Genomic DNA, 21,663 nt, shown 5'->3' on the forward strand with positions numbered 1-21,663 from the left:
CGAATCTTTCCCATCTCCACCATCCACCCCACATGGTGTTAATGTGGACTAATGAAAGACGCCACTGAGCTGAAAATGTAGGATCCAGCATTTGAGGAGCTAGACGTCAGGAGTCAGGATATCATGGCCTCTGTTGCTTCAGTTTTGTCTCTTGATAGTCCCCAAACTTCATGAAGGAGCAATACTAAATCACTGGAGCACACCTTTAACATAATCCAAATATCTAAAGACCAAAATGAAAAAACACACGTCAGCCTCCTAGTTGTTGGATATCAACAACAAAATGTTGGCAAAAGGGCTGGAAAGCCACCATCACTGGCAGTTACACCCAAATAAAATCCAGTAATAACACTAATACAATTGATTCAGCGAATTTAAAAAGGAGTTATACGGTTTATTCACTCGTTAACAAACTGCTCCCAATACGTAACGCTGTTAAAGCAGCTAATTAAGACCATTCAAATGATGTGACTACATGACCTGCAGTCCATCTTAAAACAATGTGTGAACACTCGAGTTTGAGCAAAGGGAGGTTTTCCTGTTTCTCCTCATTCTGCCGACATTGCCTGAATACAACATTAGACACGTTACCATATTTGGATCTCATTGGTGAAACAGTGACGAGTACCAGTTTGTTTTTCTGACGGCAATATGCATCTTAAACTTATTCAAGCCTTATTTTCCTGGTTTTAAAGACGTGCGTTATAACATTGGCAGAAAACTGCACAAAAAAGGAGAAAGATGACCAACTGTCTTATACAGTGTTTATCAATCCATATTTACACTTTTCTCTTGTGTAAAAGTTGTTACCGTTGCCTTTCTTTACAATTTAAACAGAACATTGTACTGAAAGTACAAAGAAATCACTGATTTTCATTTGTTATACCAGATTCTCTGTACTGGTTCACATAAAACTCACCTGCTAAAATTAAACCGGAAAACACAAACCCTCTCACATTACAGGAAGACGGGCGTCAACTCTTCATCAACAGCATTCAGTGGAAGCAGTCGCTCGCTACAGGAAATTTAAAAGCTAATTTTTTGGTTGAATGACAAGGCAATGTGAGGAATATTTACTCCACACATCTGTCTGACGACAAACAAAACAAACAAGACAAATAAGACAAGTTACAAATATTAAAAGGATCCCTTTATCGTGTCAGGATGTTCTGTGAACCTGGCAGAATAAAACATAAAGCAGATATAGTCCAAAGCATCTAAAGTGCCGATGTTAAAACTTTTAAACTGATGTACGTGGCACAGCGCATTTAAAACACAGCATAGATTAACAAAATAAAATACACTTAAACAAAGTTTGACCAACCAAACGTCTGTGGACAGTTCCTCCGGGCCGTGAACCCGTGTCTGCGTCTGTGTGTGTGTGTGTGTGTGTGTGTGTGTGTGTGTGTGTGTGTCGAGTCCGTTCCCTCGTGTCCTCTCTCAGACCTGATGGCAGCTGGTGTTGCCGAGTGTGTTGCATGTCTGAAATAAATGGCTACGATATATATATATATGTGTGTGTGTATAAACAGGGACAAATTAAAGAGGGAACTGTTGTCCTAAAGTTTAAAACTGTTAAAAATCCAGATGGAGACGCTGGGAACCGGTCATACAGGGAGGTCAGTCTGATGGGAGTCTGATCCAGAGAGGTCCGGTCTGCAACATGGGACAGTCTGATGATACAATGGTAAAGCGTTAAGAACAGACATGATGGTCATGTCTCTGTCAGAGAGTTGAGACAGGTAGGTAGGCTGTGTGTCGGGTGGGGGGGTACAGTTGATTCGCTGCTGTGCGTCCTTTTGCTTGTCTTTCTCCTCCCTTCGTCTAGAACAGCTGGATCATGGACTCCCTGGACTTGCCAACACCGATCCACTTGACTGGAGGAGACAGAGAGGCAGAGGTGAGGTGCTGATTTCTCTACAGTAGAGGCTGTTATGTTCTGTTGCTACAGGTCTCGGGTCTGTGTGTAAATCAGTACGTTTACATGCACACGAGAAACCACACATACATATATATATATATATATATATATATATATATATATATATATATATATATATATATATATGGGGTGTGTGTGTGTGTGTCATACCAGGCACTCCCACATGCTCCTCGATGAAGTGGACATATTTCTGGGCGTTCTCAGGCAGCTCCTCGAAGCTTCTCGCGGCCGAGGTGTCGCTTTTCCATCCCGGCAGCGTCTCATACTGGACCTCCACGCGCTGCAACACCTCCTGATTGGCTGGCACAGAATCAATGAGACGAGTGGGGTTGGAGGTAGTAATATCACACCATTAGCTGCAATCCAGCAGCTATGACAACAGATCAATATGTTTCTGCCTTGAAATGGAGCTCTCTGTAAATAAGCGTGTAGACTGGAGGAAGATGAAAGCTGGTGACAGGCCAACGAGAGGTTAGACAATATAAACTGAAGGTAGACATTCATCAACTCTACGTTTTCACTGACAACAGTTCAGACTTCATGTCAAAATTCAGTAACAGTGTGATCCACTTGGAAGGTATTGCATCTCAACACATTTTTTTTCCCATTTCAGATACACTTTTGGTTAAGTGATGGGAAAAATTAAAAAGGTAAGGTTGTCTTTAAATTTCCATCCCACCCCATCTACCTGTATCCTGAGAAAAACATGGAGGACAGGAAAGAAGAGACGACACTGTTCTCAGCCTTTCAGTCATTCTCTTGAAATGTGCTGGAATTTATTTTAACACACAAGAAGCACTCGTTCACACACCAGCTCACCTGGAAAATGAGGTATATTTTGGTTGGCGACTTTGTACGCTACGCCCACTTTGATCTCTGCGAACACGTCTAGTATGTCCAGTTTGGTGAGTGCTAAACTGGGGGGGGGGGGCAAAGGGGACAGGAAGGTTATAAGTGAATACACAGTTCACTCTGCAAAAACAACTTATTACGAATCCTAATCACTCTCTGAGGGAAGATTTGTTATGAATACAACAAATAACAAGCCGAAGTGTGTTCTCTGTGGAGATCTTACTTTAAAATAAGTGGATAGACAACAAGATACAGAAGCTACATACAAAAATATAGCAATATATATATATAAAAACACAAGATACTGCATTCGTATTTATCTCCCATGACAAAATTTGTCATAAACATTTTCACCCCGATACACACACATAAGACTAAACAAATCAACACACTGAACTCACGCCGTGAAGCCATTAATCATGTGTGCGTATTTGATGAGCACCAGATCAAGCCAACCACATCGCCTCTTCCTGCCCGTGGTCACGCCCACCTCCTTCCCCCGAGTCTGAAGTAGCTCTCCGACCTCCTAAAGACGACAAGATGAGCGCAGGCGGTCCATGAGTATTCAAAATAAAATGTCCAGCCATTAAAAGACAGTCAGTTTCAGTCATGAGAAGGTGTCACAGACAGATTTATTGATATATATATATATATATATATATATATATATATATATATATATATATATATATATATATATATATATATATTTACTACAGCTGGTTATTGGTGGCAGTGAAGCAAAACCTCCTCTGGGTGGTGCTGTTTGCAAACAAAACTACTTATATTCACCCGATGTGTGTTCTCTACATACCAAGTCATTACACACATTTGACCATGTAAACAAGGTGAATACCGCATGGGTTTTATTTTCTTCTTCAAATGGTCTTGTACACCTTTAAACTTAGTTGTAAACCAACTACTTTTCCTGTGAAATACTATCCATCTTTATAGTAGAAGTCATTTTGAAGATTACATACCCTGTGACAGCTTTACCCTTTTTAAAAACTTAAAGAACTTCATGTTTTATGTCATGTTTAATGGGTGGTGTAAGTTACTGTGCGAGTGTCTTCTTACGTTGCTCTGCTCAGAGGGGAAAGCTCCGATGCCCACTCTGGTGGTGTACGCTTTGACGACACCGTAAACCTCCCCGACGTTCTGAGGTGGCATGCCGAGACCCGTACACACCCCGCCCACCGTGCAGTTGGACGATGTCACGAACGGGTACGTCCCTGCAATGACACGAGGAGTGAAGACTGATCACACTTTTCATTCACACTGTGGATACTTGGTTGAACAAACATGCAACTGAAGAAAAAAAAAAACCATGTAGGAAGGTTTGTCTAGAGCAGAGGTTTTCAAAGTCTGACACTGTGGGTCCCCCCGTCAGACAAAATGGAGACAACAGCATCCGCATGTCGATGGGACATTCACAGCCTTAATGTCAAAAAAATATTTTACAGTGCAAAATGAAATATCCAGGCCAATTTTTTCATCCACATAGTTTTACTTAAGTTTTGAAACTACGGTTTCCATAATGCATTTAATCAGTATTTGTTTACATTTTGGCAAACTGGCACCATTAAAAGTAAGCCAAATTAGCTATTAGCAGTTCCTGTTTGCAATGTTACCCATGGATGTACGGACAACTATCACGGGATTATTTTCATACTGAAGAAAACTTAAAAATGTCACAATTCTTAGGCAAGTTCTGGAGTTACACAGAGCATCTCTAGTGATGGACGGAGATAACGTTGAGCTGTGGGTCTCAGCTAACTTTCTGTTGTTTTTTCTCTTTCACCTCACGTCTATTCCTCTGCGGCCCTCGTGCCACCTCACAGTTTGAAAACCCCTGGTCTAGAGGAGGGAAGCACATACAATTTAATTACAGCACTTTTTATTCTTATTCTTTAGCTTTATAATCTTTATATCACCTACAGTGGTGTGGGCTTAGCAAGGTGAGGGTGATGAGCTGTTTCCAGACAAGGTTTTAGCACCTGTCGTGAAATAGTCAGCTGACTAGTCCAGCTTGGACCTGTCCTGAGACTGACAACTCTGACCTGCTTGTTCCTTCAATCACTGAACCCGACACCTCATTAGAGAAATACTGGTGAACATGCAAAACATACAATAATACCTAGGTGTGACTGAGTATGGCTTGAGGATAACTGGCTTCTTGACGATTGAGCTCTCTGAAAAGAAAGAAACTGGTCTGTCTTCTGTCCAACCATACTCGAGGACGTCCCTGAGGTGATGATCACTCACAGACGGACGTGAACACTAAAAAAACTTTACCTCAGATATTCAAAAAGGGTGTGCCTCAGAAAGTTATGCGGTAATCAAAGTAAACAAGAACTGAGTTTCCACGCCTAGATGCTGGAGGCTGCCCACATGCAGATCATCCCAGTGTTCATAGAGACCGTTGCGTAATCAAAAGGACAGGTTTGATGTCTACAGCAGCCAGTGTGTCTATCAGCAGTCATGTGTCCTGTCAAACTGCCCTAAACAGTCTTGATAAGAGGTTTGCGAACACATAAGGATTAATATAAAATGATATAGATAAAGCTAAGGCTAGATGCTACTGTGACATTTGCCACAACTCTTAATCAAGTGTAGATATAGCCAGTCAAGAGGGGCTGTTTAGCTATCAGTGTGCAGGACACTGAGTTATTACAAGCATGGTGTTGTGATAACAACCAGTGTTGAACCCCAGCTGTAATTTAATCAGCTCAGTGCGTCACTGCTCTCGATAATGACAGGTCTGCTCTGTTACAGTGACATGCTACAACATACAGACGATTGGTATGTTACGTCTGTGGTGTCATTATCTGAAAGGAAAAATACAATTTCCATGATTTCAAACATCAACCTTGTGAGGATATTTCTGGATTGAATGATTACTCTGTAATTGTGATCGACTGACTGACAGACTGCTGATACAGGACGCCGTCGTGCTCATGCACAGTCAGGTGGCATTAAGTGGGTTCAACTGTGAGCGTGCACGTCAAGCCTCTGTGCCAGAGCACTTCAGTAGCAGTTAGTAAACTTACCATCATCCCTAGTCTGAGCTCCAAGCAGGCTTTTGTAAAGAGCATCACAAAGCTTAAGTGTTTCAGGGCAACATCACTGGGTCACTGTAAATACACTCGACAGCGCTTGGCAATTAGAAATGACATTTATTCTCAGAACACAGGTTAGCACAAGGAGGTTGCCTTATTTACAAAAGGATAATTGGAAAATATACAGAACCAAACAAGTTAAGAGTAAGGCGTGCTTAATTGCGGTGCACATGCGCACTCACACATGCACACACAGCGATATACTGACCAAAGTCTATGTCCAGTAGTGCGGCGTTGGCTCCTTCCACCAGGATCTTCTTAGGAGGACCATGAAGAGCCTCGTACATGTAGTGCACCCCGTCTCTCACCATGGGCTTGATCCGCTCCACATAGTCCTAAAGATCATAAAACATGTTAGTGCAAAGAGAACAATGTAATGTTTCTAGAAATATGTTTCTGTTGAATTTGTATTACCTTTAATTTGACCAGCTCCCCCTCTATGTCAATCTCCAGAGTGGGGTACATAGCCTTGTACTGCTGGGCCAACACTTTATACCTGTAACAGGCAAGAGAATATAAACACAGGAGGCTCAAAAACAACATATCTTGACATTTTTATTGTGCATTAGAGATTCATTGCCCCTCCACACACCAGTCCCAGGAACTATGGAGGCCCAGGAACTAAACTCTGGAAGCAAATGGCCCTCATGAACATTCCTGTTTGTGATCCTAGCGCCACACAACCATGTATGTAAAAAAAATGTAAAAGGCTATTTTTTTTAATGCTATAAGTGGTTTGACCAGTCAGTGAAGTTCCTCCCCGATAGCTCCTGGGCCATCAGAAAGCATTACCCCTGGGGCAGGCATTTTTTGGTGGGGGAGCTGGAGAGTTCAAACTCATGGATTTGTTACTCAAACTAGACTTTCTGGATTGCATTCCATGTCTCACAGTACCCCACCAACAGAGAGCCTTGCGTTGCCTTAATGCACGCCTGTTTTGGGTCTGAACGCCTGCTTAGACCTGGATTCTTCTGGTCAAAATGCAGATAAAGTTTCCTGAGATCCTAAAAAGGTTCCTGGAAAGTTCTTGCGGTTGCCGGTCAATAAAACTGAAGCTAGGTATGTGTGGTTGAGTTTCTGAGTTCTTTGGTTCAAGGAAAAGTCTAAGGGGGGGAAAGGGGCAGTAAAGCATGAAACAAACAATTACTCACAGACTTTAATTAATAACTAATCTAAACTCATCACCCAATGGTCTTTGGAGAGCGCTTTCATTGACACACAGATTTAATCGAAACCCCAGACAGAGATATAATCATGTACTACTGGCACAGACCTTTCAGAGAACTGAGTGAAGTCGGCCAACAGGTCACATATCCTGAGACCGCTACGCGCTGCCTTGGCCGAGTACACTGGACCAATCCCCTTCTTTGTTGTCCCGAGGCTGGGCGGGGCCAAGAGAGGAGGGAGGGGAGAAAAAAACCAGAAGGAGCATTAGGATGTGATCTCAATCTACAACATGCCTTTTAACAGTTTCAAAGTTCATTATGTCATCCATCTAATTGCCAAAACGGGGGCAAAATACAGTAAATCATATATTGATAAATCAGACAGAGCTGTTCACTGAGCACTGTGTGCAAACAAGTGACAGTCTAATCTTATTTGAATAGTCTAATGATTACACTCGGTAATCTATCCAGTGAGAAAAAGCAGATGTTCAACACAGTCATTGGGCCATTTTCTGCATCTCTATAAACATGAGGAGACACTAAACATCTTCATACTGATGCATCATCATCATCATGGTCTCTTTATACATGACAGAGTATCAGAGAAGGACTACTCAAACAACACGTTAAACTAGTTAAACATTCACATATGACATTCAACATGCACCTCTCTTGTAACTCGGCCTGCCACAGCTAAATTTGTTTACCCTACATGTGAACTACAGAATGGAAATAGCCAAAGATCCTCTATGGCTATTGAGTTTCATCACCAGCAGCAGCCTATGTAAAACATGCAGTATCCAATCACCATGAGCGCTTAGTGCATCAGTGAAAAGCCTACATGTTATTAATACTACAATTCTACAATGTAAAAATACTCCATTAGAAGTAAAAGTCCTGCATTCAAAAATTTACTTAGGTAAGAGTACATTGGTAATATCAGCAAAATGTACTAGTTTGTTTAAGTGTTTCTATAGCTACAAGACGAATGGGTGTTATGAATGACGCATCAGTTAACATGTGTTGGATTCAATTATATTTGAACGATGACCAAATATTTTCTTATTTTCAGTTACGTCTTTAGCATCTTTGTGAAGCGACAAGACTGCAAGTTTCTCCGCTGTGTTTCTCTTACTCTCCTTAGAGTTCAGGTCAAATTCTGACTAAACAAAACTCTTCTGCTCCGACTTCCAGCGGCAGAGTTCGCAGGATTCCTGGAGATGCAGGAAACCCAGCAGGCTGTCATAGCAATCTGCTGAAAGCTCATAATGACTGTGCTATTAAGGCACCCTGGTGAACATGCATTATCTCTCTCACTCTCTCTGTCACACACACACAGTAGCTGGCTGGGTGTTTGGGGCTTTGGTTGCTGAGCTGGTAAAGACAACAGGAATACACTGGGCCTCTCTTGAGCTTAATGTTGTGAATGCTCCACAGACTCAGCTTAACATTCCTCACATACGTCAGTTTGGTTCACTGCCTGGGTTAATAATGTACGAGAACAAAATAATTTTCAAAATGGTGTGGAATAAAACAGACTACTGAATACTTGGATCTACCGCATGAAATACTTCTAAAATGCATCTAAAAGTATGTCCCTTAATGGGATTCAGTCTCCTAGTGATGAAGCACTGCTACACTCTCTCCACCTGCTCCAGGGCTGCTATACTCTGTCTGTGTGACCTCTGACCTCTCTGTGGACGCCTCCAGGCACAGCAGTGCTGAGGTTATATGCATGTGTGTCACTGTGGAAAGACATTTCTGTCCATATGGAAAGTGAAGATAAACATATGTGAAAACAGGGATCAGTATTGACCGTTTCTAATTTAGCTTTTACCTTTTTGTTATTTGATACATTGTTATTATAAAAGTAAAGATCATAGCCACTTTAATTTAGGATCAAGTAACGAAGTAAGGACGGTTGATGCATTTTATAAAAAGTGAAATATTCAGTGTTCAGGTACAAAGGTGTGAGACAATTTCTCTTTTTTCTTTGAATGAAAATTATTATATTACACTTGCATAACAACAATTGCACACCACATTTAGCAACATAATCAGGAATATTGTATGAAGTATGTATTGAATTGTGCAGCCTTAGTGTATAATATATGTGGAATAGTGTTGTTGTAGCAGGGCTCAGAGTCAATAATGTCAAATAATCTCCAGAATTATCCAGATGGAGACACAGACCTTACTAAAATTCAAGACTTTGACTCACTGCTAACATGAATGCTTTAAAAATGCAAACAATGACAACAAAGCTGTTGAATGCAGGAAGTGATGTATTTTTTAAACCCTTGACCTGCTTTAGTCTTTAGAGCTTTGTTTACAAACACGACCGAATATTTTCTCATGAGACTGGATGTTCTACTTGATGTTGGCTCATAAGATTCAATTCCAGGAAAATGAGTCAACTCCTTTATCATCGAGATTTGGCAACTGATCTGGTCTCTTTGTGTGTCCGTCTGTTTGAGACGGAGTGTGTGTGTGTGTGTGTGTGTGTGTGTGTGTGTGTGTGTGCGTGTGCGTGTGCGTGTGCGTGTGAGTGTGTGTGCGTGTGTGCGTAGCAGCAGCCATCTTTAAGCAAGGTTTCTTACTTCTTGCCTGCTTGCTCTTGTCTCTGCTGTTCCTGAACGCCATCAACCGCTTGGTGGAAGTCAAACACTGCGGAGGAGGGAGAGAGGGGACACACACTCTCACACACCTCAGAGAAAGCATGGCTCACACATCCACACACACATTTTTGCATGCATACATTCATTCACACATAGATTAAAGTCCCAGGGGCAGACCTGGGAGGACTTACCAATATGTGCTCTGTCTGATATGATCAGCCTTTTCTCCCAGTCTTTTAGACCTACACACACACAAAAACACTTTGAGTCTCCACACATTACAGCCCCGTCTTGTTCTGTTACTGCCTGTTATATAATGTGTTTGAAACAACTGTGCGTCACTCACCTTTTCCTTTGCGTTCGTTCTTTTCTGCCTCTTCAAACAGGCCTGGAAGGTGGATCACAACACCATTGCCTGAGGAAAAAAATAAATTAGGTGACACTTAACTTTACAGTCTAAAACAGAACCATACTGAGTTTGATGTGGTCCTCACAGGTTATATATATAAATGTAATAGAGTAGAAAGTATTTCTAAATGTAGCAGAGTAGATGTACAGTGGTTAAGCTGCATAAAATGAAAATACTAAAAAGTAAAGTAAAGTACCTCAAAAATTTACTTAAATACGGCACTTGAGTAATGTGCTTACTTTCCACCACTGACAAGTATCCAGTATTTGTTTCCTATCCTGTTATTAATTTCACGACCCCTCAGATTTATCTTACCCCTGATTTATAAAGTGGAGTGCAGGGAAACCACATGTTAAACTCAGATTCCAGGTGAGCACAAAGAAACTTTGCTGCTGAAAACAGCTTTCTGAATGTGCAAACATTCAGGTGAAAGCACAATAAGCACAACACATTTTTGAGTCGAGGGGGATTTCATTTCCATAGTAAAAACTACAGAACGAGGTGAAATCTCTTAATTTTGTGATTTGAATAAGAGTCCCTCTGTTGCAAACAATCACATGGTTGGACAACCAAAGATCTTTGTGCAACTGATGAAACTATGGTCCTTTATACTGTGCAATTTTGAGCTGTCTGAGATGAACGTTTACAATTATGAGAGAAACGTGGAAAGATCTTTGTTCATCAGTCCCAAAGAGGGGTCCTAGATCATGCTGTGAGACTCGTCCAAAATACACTGGCTGACATATTATTTCGTTGGCCACTTCTGAATTAAGTTTAGGGAAAGAAAATACGTTTTTGTTTTGCTGGACTTTCGTAACATAACTCTTATTTTGGCAAAGATGGACACACACTGATGCTGGGCCTCTGTTCATGCCTCAAACTGATATCATACAGCCTGACAGACAAACCAAGATTTTTTTTAGACCCAACTTGCAGTGTTAGGTGTGATAAACTTACATGATAGTTGTTGTCACAGATTCTAAAGGCACCTTTAATCATCTATCTGAAGTCTAATTATAAGTTACGTCTAAACTGGAGTCGATGTCTGACATTGTGAAAGCAGCCCCAGGTGTGTACTAACAGCCTAACTGTGATGTTCAGGGACCTGTCAGACAGAGCTGGCCCAAACGATGCCTGTTCACAAGAGTATTCAAACAGCTGGCGCTAATTATCTTTTTAATTGGGTTGCATTAACTGGAGATGGTGAGGTAATTACTTTGACCAAATTAAATGTAAGAAATGTGGAAAAAAACAAACACTCTTTCAGTGACACTGTAGGAATGAATGTGAGAGATGCAGATATAAACCCTTTGCAGGTACAGAACAGGAAAGACTTTAACACACAAATTGATTTGTCTGTTCTTCTGTCTGACTGTTTAACACGTGTTTATCTATAAGCACTACCAAGTAACATCAACAATACTAAATGCTTAGCTGTTGCTGCAAGAGAAATCTATTTTTATTTGCAAAATAACAAGCAGATGTCAAAATAACTTACTGCTGTCATACCTTGAGCTCTAGTACCACATTAACAAAACACTGGCCAGACTTGGAACAAGTTATCAACGGCTTTATAAAAACTGAATCTGAAACCAGTGCACTGAGAAAGCTCATTGACTCAAATCTGATTGACTCATCGTCTGTTCTGTGCATTTAATGTGATATAAAAGAAACAACAAGACATAAGTCTACGCCAGCCGTTACGTGGCACTTTACTTTGGCACAGCTTTGCTTTAAGCTAAATGTTAAACATGCTCACAAAGGCAATGCTATCATGCTGCTGTTAGGCAGTTTAAAGAGAAGATGACTGCACACAAAACCACCAGGTGTGGGATGTATATGTATCCGACATGTGTACCGAACTTTCCTTAAGAATGACCAAGTGTGGTCAAAACGTCAGTAAGTAACTCAAGCAGGCACAGTTTACCATATTCACCAGCTTAGTTTAGCATGTTAGCATTGAACATGAATTAGTTAGTTTTTCAATTAATTAACTAATTTGTAAAAAAAACACAAAGATACAGCTAATGGTAATGTCATTTGTTCTGCAGGTATTTGGTCATAAGCTAAAGTATTGGACTAACTGAAATTTTGACCTGATGATGGCACTAGATGAAAGGTCAGAGGATTGTCAAAATTATTACAATTCATCCTGAGGGGGACTTTAATGTTTCACTCAAAACCAGAAATGTGAACCTCATGGTGGCGCTCGAGGAAAGGTCAGGTGATCATCAAAGCCGTTAGGATTCATCCTCTGGGCACCATGAATGTCGGTACAAAACTTTATGACAATCCATCCAAAGGCTGTTGAGATATTTCAGTCTGGCCCAAAGCCAACATGACATCCATAAAACCTTGCCGTTAGCATTGCTTTAAATGTCTGCATACATAAGAAACCGGCATCATCAAAAAAGAGCTAAAGCTCGTTATATTTCCAATTTGTTCTCCATTAACTGTGAAATAATCCTTTGGCAGCTTTTAATTGACAGTAGTGAGAAGAAAATGACAGACCAGCCAGCTGTCCTTTTGAAAATAATCTTCCACAGCACAACAAACCCAAACTGTGATCTCAAACTCTGAGGGAGACATTCTGACCACATCTACAGAGGAACACAAAAGTAATCCCCTCAGTCACTGCATTTTACACTTTTTGCGTCCTGGAAAGCTCAATGTACAGAGGCTGAATTAGCTGAGAGAGTAGTTGCTTTCACAGATCTGACAGCTGTAGTACCGCTTGGCACATTGGGATAAAAGCGTGCACCAAATTGAACGTATTGTTATGAAAATGCTGTTCATTGTGTCTACTGCTGGGCTTAATGGTTGGAACAGCTCAGAAAAAGCTTCTCGTGATAAAAAGTGGAGTGAAAACAGAAATAAATAATTGATTATGCAGCTTAAGAAAGTAAACAAAAAACTATACATGGCTGTACATGCATACCTGTTTCTGTAATTTTCTAAATATAAACAGATCTAATGAAAATAATGGATGGGACAAGTGCAACATGCGCTGAAACACCATAGATCCAAGTGCATGTCACACATGACGCAGAATAGCATTAATGTGTCGTATATCAAAGAAGAAAACGCAGACATGTGACTAAGCATCGACAGATCATATAGCCGTACGTGTCAAAAGTGCAGATGTGTGGAGGCTTGTAAGCCAGACAGAAAGAGTAAGACCCCATTAGCTAATGAAGTTACTGCGGATGAGTGAACGTGATGCAGTCTGGCTCCGAGTCAAGCTAATCACACTCACTGTAGCAGTCGTCAAAATGGAGGGCGTTACTCTGGTGGTGAAGGAGTCTCGATCAATTCATCAAGAAAATAGAAAAGAGGAAAGATGGCCTTGTGTGTGTGCGTAATTGTGTGTGAGCAAATGGTGTGTGTGTGTGTGCGCGTGCGTGCGTAGTTCAGTGAGTGTGTAGTCGCAGAAATGTGAGTGCGAACTATAAGTGCTTCTGCGTGCGTTACTCACCAATGAAGGCGGTGACCTTGGGGTTGATGATGCCGCTGGGGAGGAGGTGAAAGTCGTACTCCACCGAGCCGACCACCACTGTGTGTCCTGCGTTGTTGCCGCCCTGCAGAGAAGAGGGAGAGACCAATGAGGAGACAAACAGAAACACAGAGAGGCATGAAACTAATGGAGGCTCTGCAACTTTGTTTGGCTGAGCTGGAAGGCAGTTTGGCAAGTAGCAACAAGCACTGTACATAAACCACTGGCCGCTGTCTGTTAGTATGCTCTGTGTTGTTGCTTAGAGACTCCTGCTCACTGTACACTCAGATCTCCATAAAGGTCTCCCTCCAGTGTAAACCTACTGACAAATGTGTGAGCAAAAGGGCAGATATAATGGATTGTTGGTACTATGGATTAAACATTGTGTAAATAATGTTCTGGTCCCTACGCCCAAAATCATGTCAAGACTTGCTGCCTCAACATCAAAAAACAAACATTTAGCAGGAGGACTGATGTGTTGTTTTGCAACTGTCTAACAAGCTAGCCTGCCTTTTTTGGCACATATGAAGTGCAATGATAAAACCAAGGCCAAACCAAAGCTCGGGCTGTCAATGGGCCGCTCGTTTCAGCCTGAGGAATGCCTCCTCTTCCTGAGGAGATGCGAGTTTGTGAGATTTCATCATTAGCATAAACTATGCCCATAAAATTGCCGTAAAAGGCTACCTGTTCTGCTCCGTCTGTGGGCAAGTTTCATTCACAAAAATCTTACCAAGGAGTAAAAAAAAGAAGTTTCACACTACAGAGATTCAAGTCCTGCTGTCGGACATCAGCAGACAAAAAATAGCAGGTTTAATAGCGTCAGTAAAGTAGTTTTAGATAATATGACCAGTGCAGATGTCGACCACGCGTCATCAGAGCTGAGCTTTACTGTGAGAGAAATAAAGAGCAACTAGTTTGACATGAAGTTAAACGCTAAAAAACATCTTTCTAAAGCAAAGCAGCCCATGACTAACATGTGAGGCAATCATGGGAACGTGACAGTCATGGAGATATTAAGATATGAGACTAGCCTTCAGTTCAGTAGGTGATGTTACACTGTCGGTGCAAGAGAGGATAGTACTGGACAGCTCAGTAAACTGGAAAGCCATGATGGTGAACAGAATATTCATTTTGCATTGAGTTTGTGTTAGTTTTTCATTTCTGTATCATGTTTAAATTCCAAATTTATTCAGATTAAGGCTTTACAGTTTTGTCAAATTAGTGTTTTTTGCCCCGTAGAGAAATGCAGGCCATGACTCGCCACAATTTCTCTTCACTCCTACTTACAATTTAAGAATAAATTTGTTCGTACGAGAGGCCCAATGTCACTTAGCTGGTAAACAAGCAGCTCAAACTGGGTGGTAAATAGCAAGTTACAACATTTTGCACTCTGGTTCACCTGCTAATACCTGGTAAAGCCCCAAATAATACGACCTGACAAATAATATATTGAACAACAAAATATTCAAGACTGAAGACTGTTTTTAACGCTGATGATAGGTGCTTGCTGGGTGTTTATCTAGACTCTGTATACAGGCCTGCACATGATTTACCACAGCTGACAATGGAGATAAAAATGCAAAAGTAGAGCCCAGAAGGGGAACAGCGAGTCCTAGGACAAGAACGTCACTATCTGACCTGCTTTGCTCCTCTCTGCTTTACGTTTCACAGTCAAAGAGGTTCTACTCTGCAGCTCACGCACGTGCAGACAAACAGATGGAAAAGAACTAGAGGATGATATCAGCAGTGAATAGAACGCAAGCAAAGCATAAAAAAAACTAAGGTGAGGGACACCTGAAGGGACAAATGGATGAAGAAAAGTGTATTTTTGATGTGATGATAATTAGGCAGCCGCAGACCCATTCGTGCCTCTGCAGCTTGCGTCATTGTTCACTACCTGAGGTGCCAATTCAACTCAGCCAGTCCTGTGACCAGGATGTGTTCCTGACGCTGTAGCCCGTGGATATAAATCAAGCGCAGCATGTGCTTTGACCACATGGGTTTATTCCTAGCTACATACCCTGAAGGTGGAGAGGGGGAACAGATGGGGAGGGGGGGCAGATGCCTCTCCTTTTTAGATATTTTTACGATCCATTCCACCCCCCACAGAACCTAAATCTGGTTCTCATGCAGTACAGTCCCGTGATCAGCCTCTTATTCACATCACGAGAAACTCAACTTTTGATACTCACCTGTTACTGTGGGTTGTGCACAGCTACGGCTGCTCTGACCACCCACTGTGTTTTGAGATTACAATACGAGAGCCAAAGGATTTCATTTAAGGCAAAGAGGTCTGAGGATGGAGGGTGCTTTGTGCTGTGCAGATTGTAAAGCCCTTTGAGGTAAATTAGGCTATATAAATAAAATAGAATTGACATTCACAGAAACAAAGTGTGGAAAAACACAGAAGTGACAGAATGGCGGTGGTGGTAATGGATCGAGACGTGTTACCTGATCTGGACCCGTGACCCTGCTCCTGACCAGGGATAAAAACGGGTCTCACACCCCTCTGCTCTGGTATGAAAGGGCAGACATGGGTTACTATTACGGCTGAAATGTCTTAGTCATTAGAATTGGTTAACTAATGAGCTGATCCACAGAAAAGAAATCGAGAATGATTCATTTGTTAAGGCAGCTATCTATCTATCTATCTATACTGGGATACCATCGTTAATGTTATTAATAACAACTGTGCTTTTCCTACTACAAGTCAAAAGGTCTAAGGTGAAAAAGCAATGTGAAGTCCTCAATTAATCTGCCAATTATTTCCTCAATTAATTGTTTTGTCTATAAAATGTAAGAAAATAGTGAAACCTTTTATAATTTCCCCACAGACCAAAGCGAAGTCTTCAAATGTCTTGTTTTGTGCGACCAAAGATTTTCAGTTTACAATCATTGAGAAGCTCGAACCGGGAAATGTTTGACAGTTTAGCCTAAAAAATTACTAAAAATATTATTAGACGATGAAAATAGTTGCTGATTAGATTTCTGTCACTCGACTAATCATTGCAGCTCTATTAAACAACCAGATTTATATGAAGACTTATTATCTTGCATCACACCAGTGTTGTGTATAACACCGTCTCTGAGCAGCAGGGTGCCATGAGTACAGAAACCACCTCCTGAATGGGTTCTCTTTTCCAGTACATTGATCTGTAGGTATGTAGGTGTTTCTGCTAGGCAGGTTGGACTTTTGTACATAACATAAAACGTGTATCTGACACTTTTAATGGACACTTTAAGGCTTGAAAGATCTTGTGCATACAACCTCTATTTATCGAAACTTCCAGTGAAAGGGCTAACAAGCCAACAGTCCCTGTTAACAAGACAACAGTCTGTTTGCCAAACCAAGCCTTGGTTTCAGTAAACATCTCCTTGCGAGTGCATTGAATTTGCGTGTGGTATAGTTGCCTCCGGCTGAAACCACATATCATTATTACACAGTTCGTGCCAAATAAAGTGTCTCCTGGCCAACAAATACTGACAAAACCCCACAGAGTAAGCATGACGGGGCTTCTAAGAGTTACAGGAAATGTAGGAAAATGGGTTTACCTTGACGAGCTTGTTTCAGGGCCCTTTGGTCTCCAAGCAGAGTGAAGGTGTAGTCCGCCGTAAGTGCAGTTACAAATAGTTTGTGTTCTTTGAGGCATCCTCTTGATTATCTAACTTCAGAAGTCTGAACCTTTAGTGCATTTGTACTTCAGTAAATCTCATAAAAAAGACTAACTTTTACAGACTAGTGCTGGAAAATATGTCAGTATTATCAAAGTTCACGAACTTTGCTTCTGTCTCCGGCTGCCAATTATTTTCTCCATTAATCGATTCATTGTTTTGAGTCCAAAATGTCAGATGTATTAAAAATAGCTTGTTTTGTCTGACACTCCATAACTTAGTAAATCCATAAATTTACTAAAGAGAACGTCCTGCAGTTTTGCTTTGAAAATGACTTCAACAATTAATCAATTATTAAAATAGTTGCTGAGTAATTATCGGTCTAATCAATTCAGCTCTAAAATGTTCTTATTAATATCATATTGATTTCAACACTAGTTGAGACGCCTGTAACTATGTAGACAGTGCATTGCTAATGCAGTAATAAATGAAACAAACTTAATCATTTTGTGACTGTTTATTACTTTTTCAAATATCTGCACCATTTACTTGCTCAAGCATGATACGGATATATGATATTCCACAATGATGACTATCATAGCCCGCCCCCTCAGCTACACACCCTTCTTTCCTTTCTTGTAACCCCAACTGTGACTTCTAGGATCTTGACGAGGCCTGGACTGTAAGGAACACCGAGCAGGACTGCTGGCGAAGCTCATTTTATAAAAAGATCAACGCAGCACTTCAGACATACAACACACACACACACACAGTAATGTATGGAGGAGAGGCTGTGCACGACCACTGCCAGAGAGCGGGTTTATTTTTACACGTTTGCTTTGGCAGGACTGCAGGAACAAGGAAGCTCAGAGACTCAGGAGAATCCTTGTTATGTCAATGTGTTATCAACAGAGACAATTAATAGTCCTCTGAAATGCACAGAGTTAGAACGAGCGGTTAAAAGATTAGCAAGATTGTCTGTAGGAGGCTGAGGAACATGGTGCGAAGTAGAGCTGCCAGAGCTCAAAGTGACGCCTTCAAATGGCCTTTTTCTGTCTGAATAACAAAACCAAGATACTTCATTTAGAATCTATATGATGAAGAAAAGCATCAAACCCTAACATTTGAGAGACAATACATCGGCTGATATTAGCTTATCGTAGATTTAGCCTACATGTATCAGCATGTATGTCAGCGAATGAGAATTGATACGGTAATGATTTCGAAACGGTCTCCATTACATAGTTTGGCCACCAAAGAGCAGTGACAAAAAGAGAAATGTTTCTTATGTGTTCCTGAGGAACAACCAGCAACTTTCAACTGTTTCTATGTTTTCAACTGCCCAATAAAAGGTAAAAATGCCAAGAAAAAATGTAAAAAACAATACTATTATCGCCTCTAATTACCTAGATGTGAGGGGAAGGGGTGACAGCTGACTGATTCTAAAAATTCCCCTCCAATCACAAATACGTCCCATTTTCAGGGGCGGGCATACAAGCATGATTTGTAACATCACAAATAGTTTGGAAGCCAATCGTGGTTTAATATTCAACTTGCAAAAGTGTGATGTGGAAACTTGAAGCCTCCAGCGCACACACTGAGAATGGACTTTACAGTGAAGCAGGAAACACCTGTTGTCCACCAGGAAAACTTATATTTATAGATTCTGGATTTTTAATGAAGCAGAAGAAGATGTCATTTCAAAGATTTTAACAAGACAAACTAAGTTTTTTGTGAAAAGAACAAATCAGATATAAATTATTATTCAAAGCAGAGAAATGTATATACATGTTAAAACGTCTGGAGGGAATCTTTAATCATAGACAAAAATTCATCATGTTTCTCAAACAGGTTTTAAACCTTTAAATTGGAAATGAATTGAAACCAGTAGCTTCCACTGACATAAAATGTATTGTGAATGCAGTAACATTTAATATAGACAACCTAATTTGTGGTAAAAAGGTTGAAAGATGCCGAAACATTGCAGCAGTAATGTACAGAAAGCTTGTGATTCTGACTTTATCGCACTCGACTCTGCAGCAGGCAAAGTGTCAACAGAAACTACTGAGGGCTGCGAGGGTTTGAAGTCTATTCAACAAAAATAGGAAGTGCTCCACATTGTTATGCTAACACACAGCCAAACTGAACTCACACCTCTTTTGTTGCCCAGACGATCTCTATTGCCAAAACACAAGGTTAATATCATCGAGACAGGTCGACTGAATAAACTGTAAACACTTAGACCCAGAACATCAGAGACCAGGAGACCAAATATGACCAGTCTTCTACAGGCTGGCCGGACTTCAGCTTTCTTGGCGTAGATGTGGTTTAAGTATGTGGCTCTTGGCCATCACAGCAGAAACGTTTTAAACATTTCAGGCAGGTGCTCCGTCCTCCCTCTATTGCTTTCACTCACTGTCTTACCTTTTCCTGTTCAGTGGGATCAGGGACAGGAATCTTCCCAGTACACTGTGAGGAAAGACTAGAGAAAGACTCGGCAACAAAGCACAAGTCCTAGAAAACAGCTCATGGCATGTCAGAGTCTCCAATCCACCCGTTTCACATGAAGAAAATCGAGCGCATACAAATTCAACACAAAGCGCCAGGAGTTGAACCACTTGAGCCAACATCTAGATAAAGACTAAGTGGAGGGGTCACATGGACGCCACTCAAAATTACAGCTTGATAAGACAAAATAACAGCAACCACAATCACGTCATGTGCTGCAACACATTCACATCTCTTTTATCACTGCACACTTTAACACACCCCTCAAATCCTGATGTTGGATTGGCTTTGGTGAGACAGCAACATCTGTTTGTACACCCTGACATAGTTTAGTAAACGTTATCAACAAATGCATGTACTCTGGTGTTTTGCCCCCTCCCAGCTTGTCTGAAATGATAAGGCGGTGTATGTACGGGCCCCCTAAAGCAGGACAATGTGTATGGTGTATATATGGATCTGATTGCACAGACAGGCTAATATTTGGCTGACTGTGAGCTGGTCGACACTGACAACCCAAATCTGACAATATATTACAACAACAACGTTATGTGGTGACATTTTGATGTTTCTCTGTAGTATTTGAACTAATTTGGAGGTGTAAAACAATGACATTAAGCACTGTAATACAGGCTTTCAGTGTTCATTTCACTCAGCTAGCTCAGTTATAACTTTAATGTAGCTAAGGCAGCTTTCAACAGACCAGGAAATGACAACACTTTAGCAATCACGATCAGGATACTGCAATAACCATCAGTATAATATCAACATCATCTCGCAGCTCTGCAATTAAACTCATCATGTAATGAGCTGTTCAGCCAGAATGAATCAACCTGCTGCCAACAGTAGTCGAGTCCCTCTGCTAGCTTTAATGGTGCCCCCCGACAAAAAAAAAAGCTGTCTGAAGGGATGCACCTGGTCTCTTTCAGTTAGCCACAGGTACCTCCAGCTATCCTGTCATGTGCACACGGCAGGAGACAGCTCATCACGGCAGTGTATGTGTCCGAGGAGCTAAGCAGCTAGCAGGAATTCAAGGTGACATTAGCAAAAACACTGAGAAAACAACACACTGATTGAGATGCTGGTTAGCTAGCAAATTGCTGTTAGCTTGCTTGGAACTAACGCCTAACTAGTTTTAGCTCGTGAGCGACAGTTACCTGCGGGATTTCCGGTGACTAGCTAGCTTAACCGGGAGCGAGACGCATAACATGTGAATGCAGCATGGGGGGGGATAACCAACCTGACATCTGCACACCATATCCGCGTCTTGTGCCAGAAGATCCACAACTTTTCCTTTCCCCTCGTCGCCCCATTGAGCCCCGAGCACCACGGTCACTTTGTTGCCGACGGGCGGTCTGGGTGCCCGTTTCGTCGGGCTGTCGCTGCCGTTCGGGGCCCCGGCGGGTTCCTGACTCCCACTTTCCGACATTTCTGCTGGGTAGCTGGCTGTCTACACTCGTGCGCCCTTTCGCACCGTGCTGCTGTTGCACCAAAGATATGTAGGACTGAAGGAGCTCCCTCCACAGCAACGTTAGACGCTAGGAAGTCACACACACGCCTCGCACATGCGTACAAGTGAAATTACAATCACCATACCCTCATCAGAAAAAAAAACAAAAAACTGGAAGACCCACACAGCAGCAGCTTCACACCTCACTCAAATAAGTCACTTTCAGTTTAAATTTATCAAACAAAATAAATGTCTCCCACATGTTTAATATTGTAATTTTATGGATTTAGCCGACTTAGATTTCTGGGATCCGACAGCAGGTGAATCATCTTGATTGCCTCTACAGTCTCAGAAGACACTCTCACTGCTCTGGAGGTGTATTCAAGCCCGAGGAGGTGCACTGGTGGAAGGACTACTCTCATTTTGTAGTTAAATAAAAGTACAAAAGTATTAGCATCAAAATATACTTAAACTACCAGCAGTAAAATAATAATATA

At 41.3% G+C, this 21,663-nt stretch overlaps 1 protein-coding gene across 2 annotated transcripts; it reads right to left on the reverse strand.

Annotated features, from left to right (window-relative positions):
• Nucleotides 1-747: 747 nt before the first annotated feature.
• adss2 (adenylosuccinate synthase 2) lies at nt 748-21,194 on the reverse strand. 2 transcript variants are annotated; one of them, XM_070915709.1, is made up of 13 exons: nt 20,957-21,194; nt 13,582-13,684; nt 10,044-10,112; nt 9,889-9,939; nt 9,680-9,746; nt 7,187-7,294; nt 6,328-6,409; nt 6,122-6,248; nt 3,872-4,026; nt 3,196-3,320; nt 2,762-2,859; nt 2,093-2,242; nt 748-1,877 (listed from the first exon to the last, which is right to left on the reverse strand). In XM_070915709.1, exons 1-13 carry the CDS (start codon nt 21,143-21,145, stop codon nt 1,825-1,827), a joined length of 1,377 nt encoding a protein of 458 aa, XP_070771810.1. In that variant the 5' UTR covers nt 21,146-21,194; the 3' UTR covers nt 748-1,824. The 2 variants fall into 2 exon arrangements, with proteins under 2 accessions (XP_070771810.1, XP_070771811.1); XM_070915710.1 differs by lacking the exon at nt 748-1,877 and having other exon boundaries at nt 2,149-2,392.
• Between the last annotated feature and the right edge of the window lie 469 nt (nt 21,195-21,663).

This window comes from Enoplosus armatus, chromosome 12 (assembly GCF_043641665.1).
Source record: "Enoplosus armatus isolate fEnoArm2 chromosome 12, fEnoArm2.hap1, whole genome shotgun sequence".
Taxonomy (NCBI): Eukaryota; Metazoa; Chordata; class Actinopteri; order Centrarchiformes; family Enoplosidae; genus Enoplosus; species Enoplosus armatus.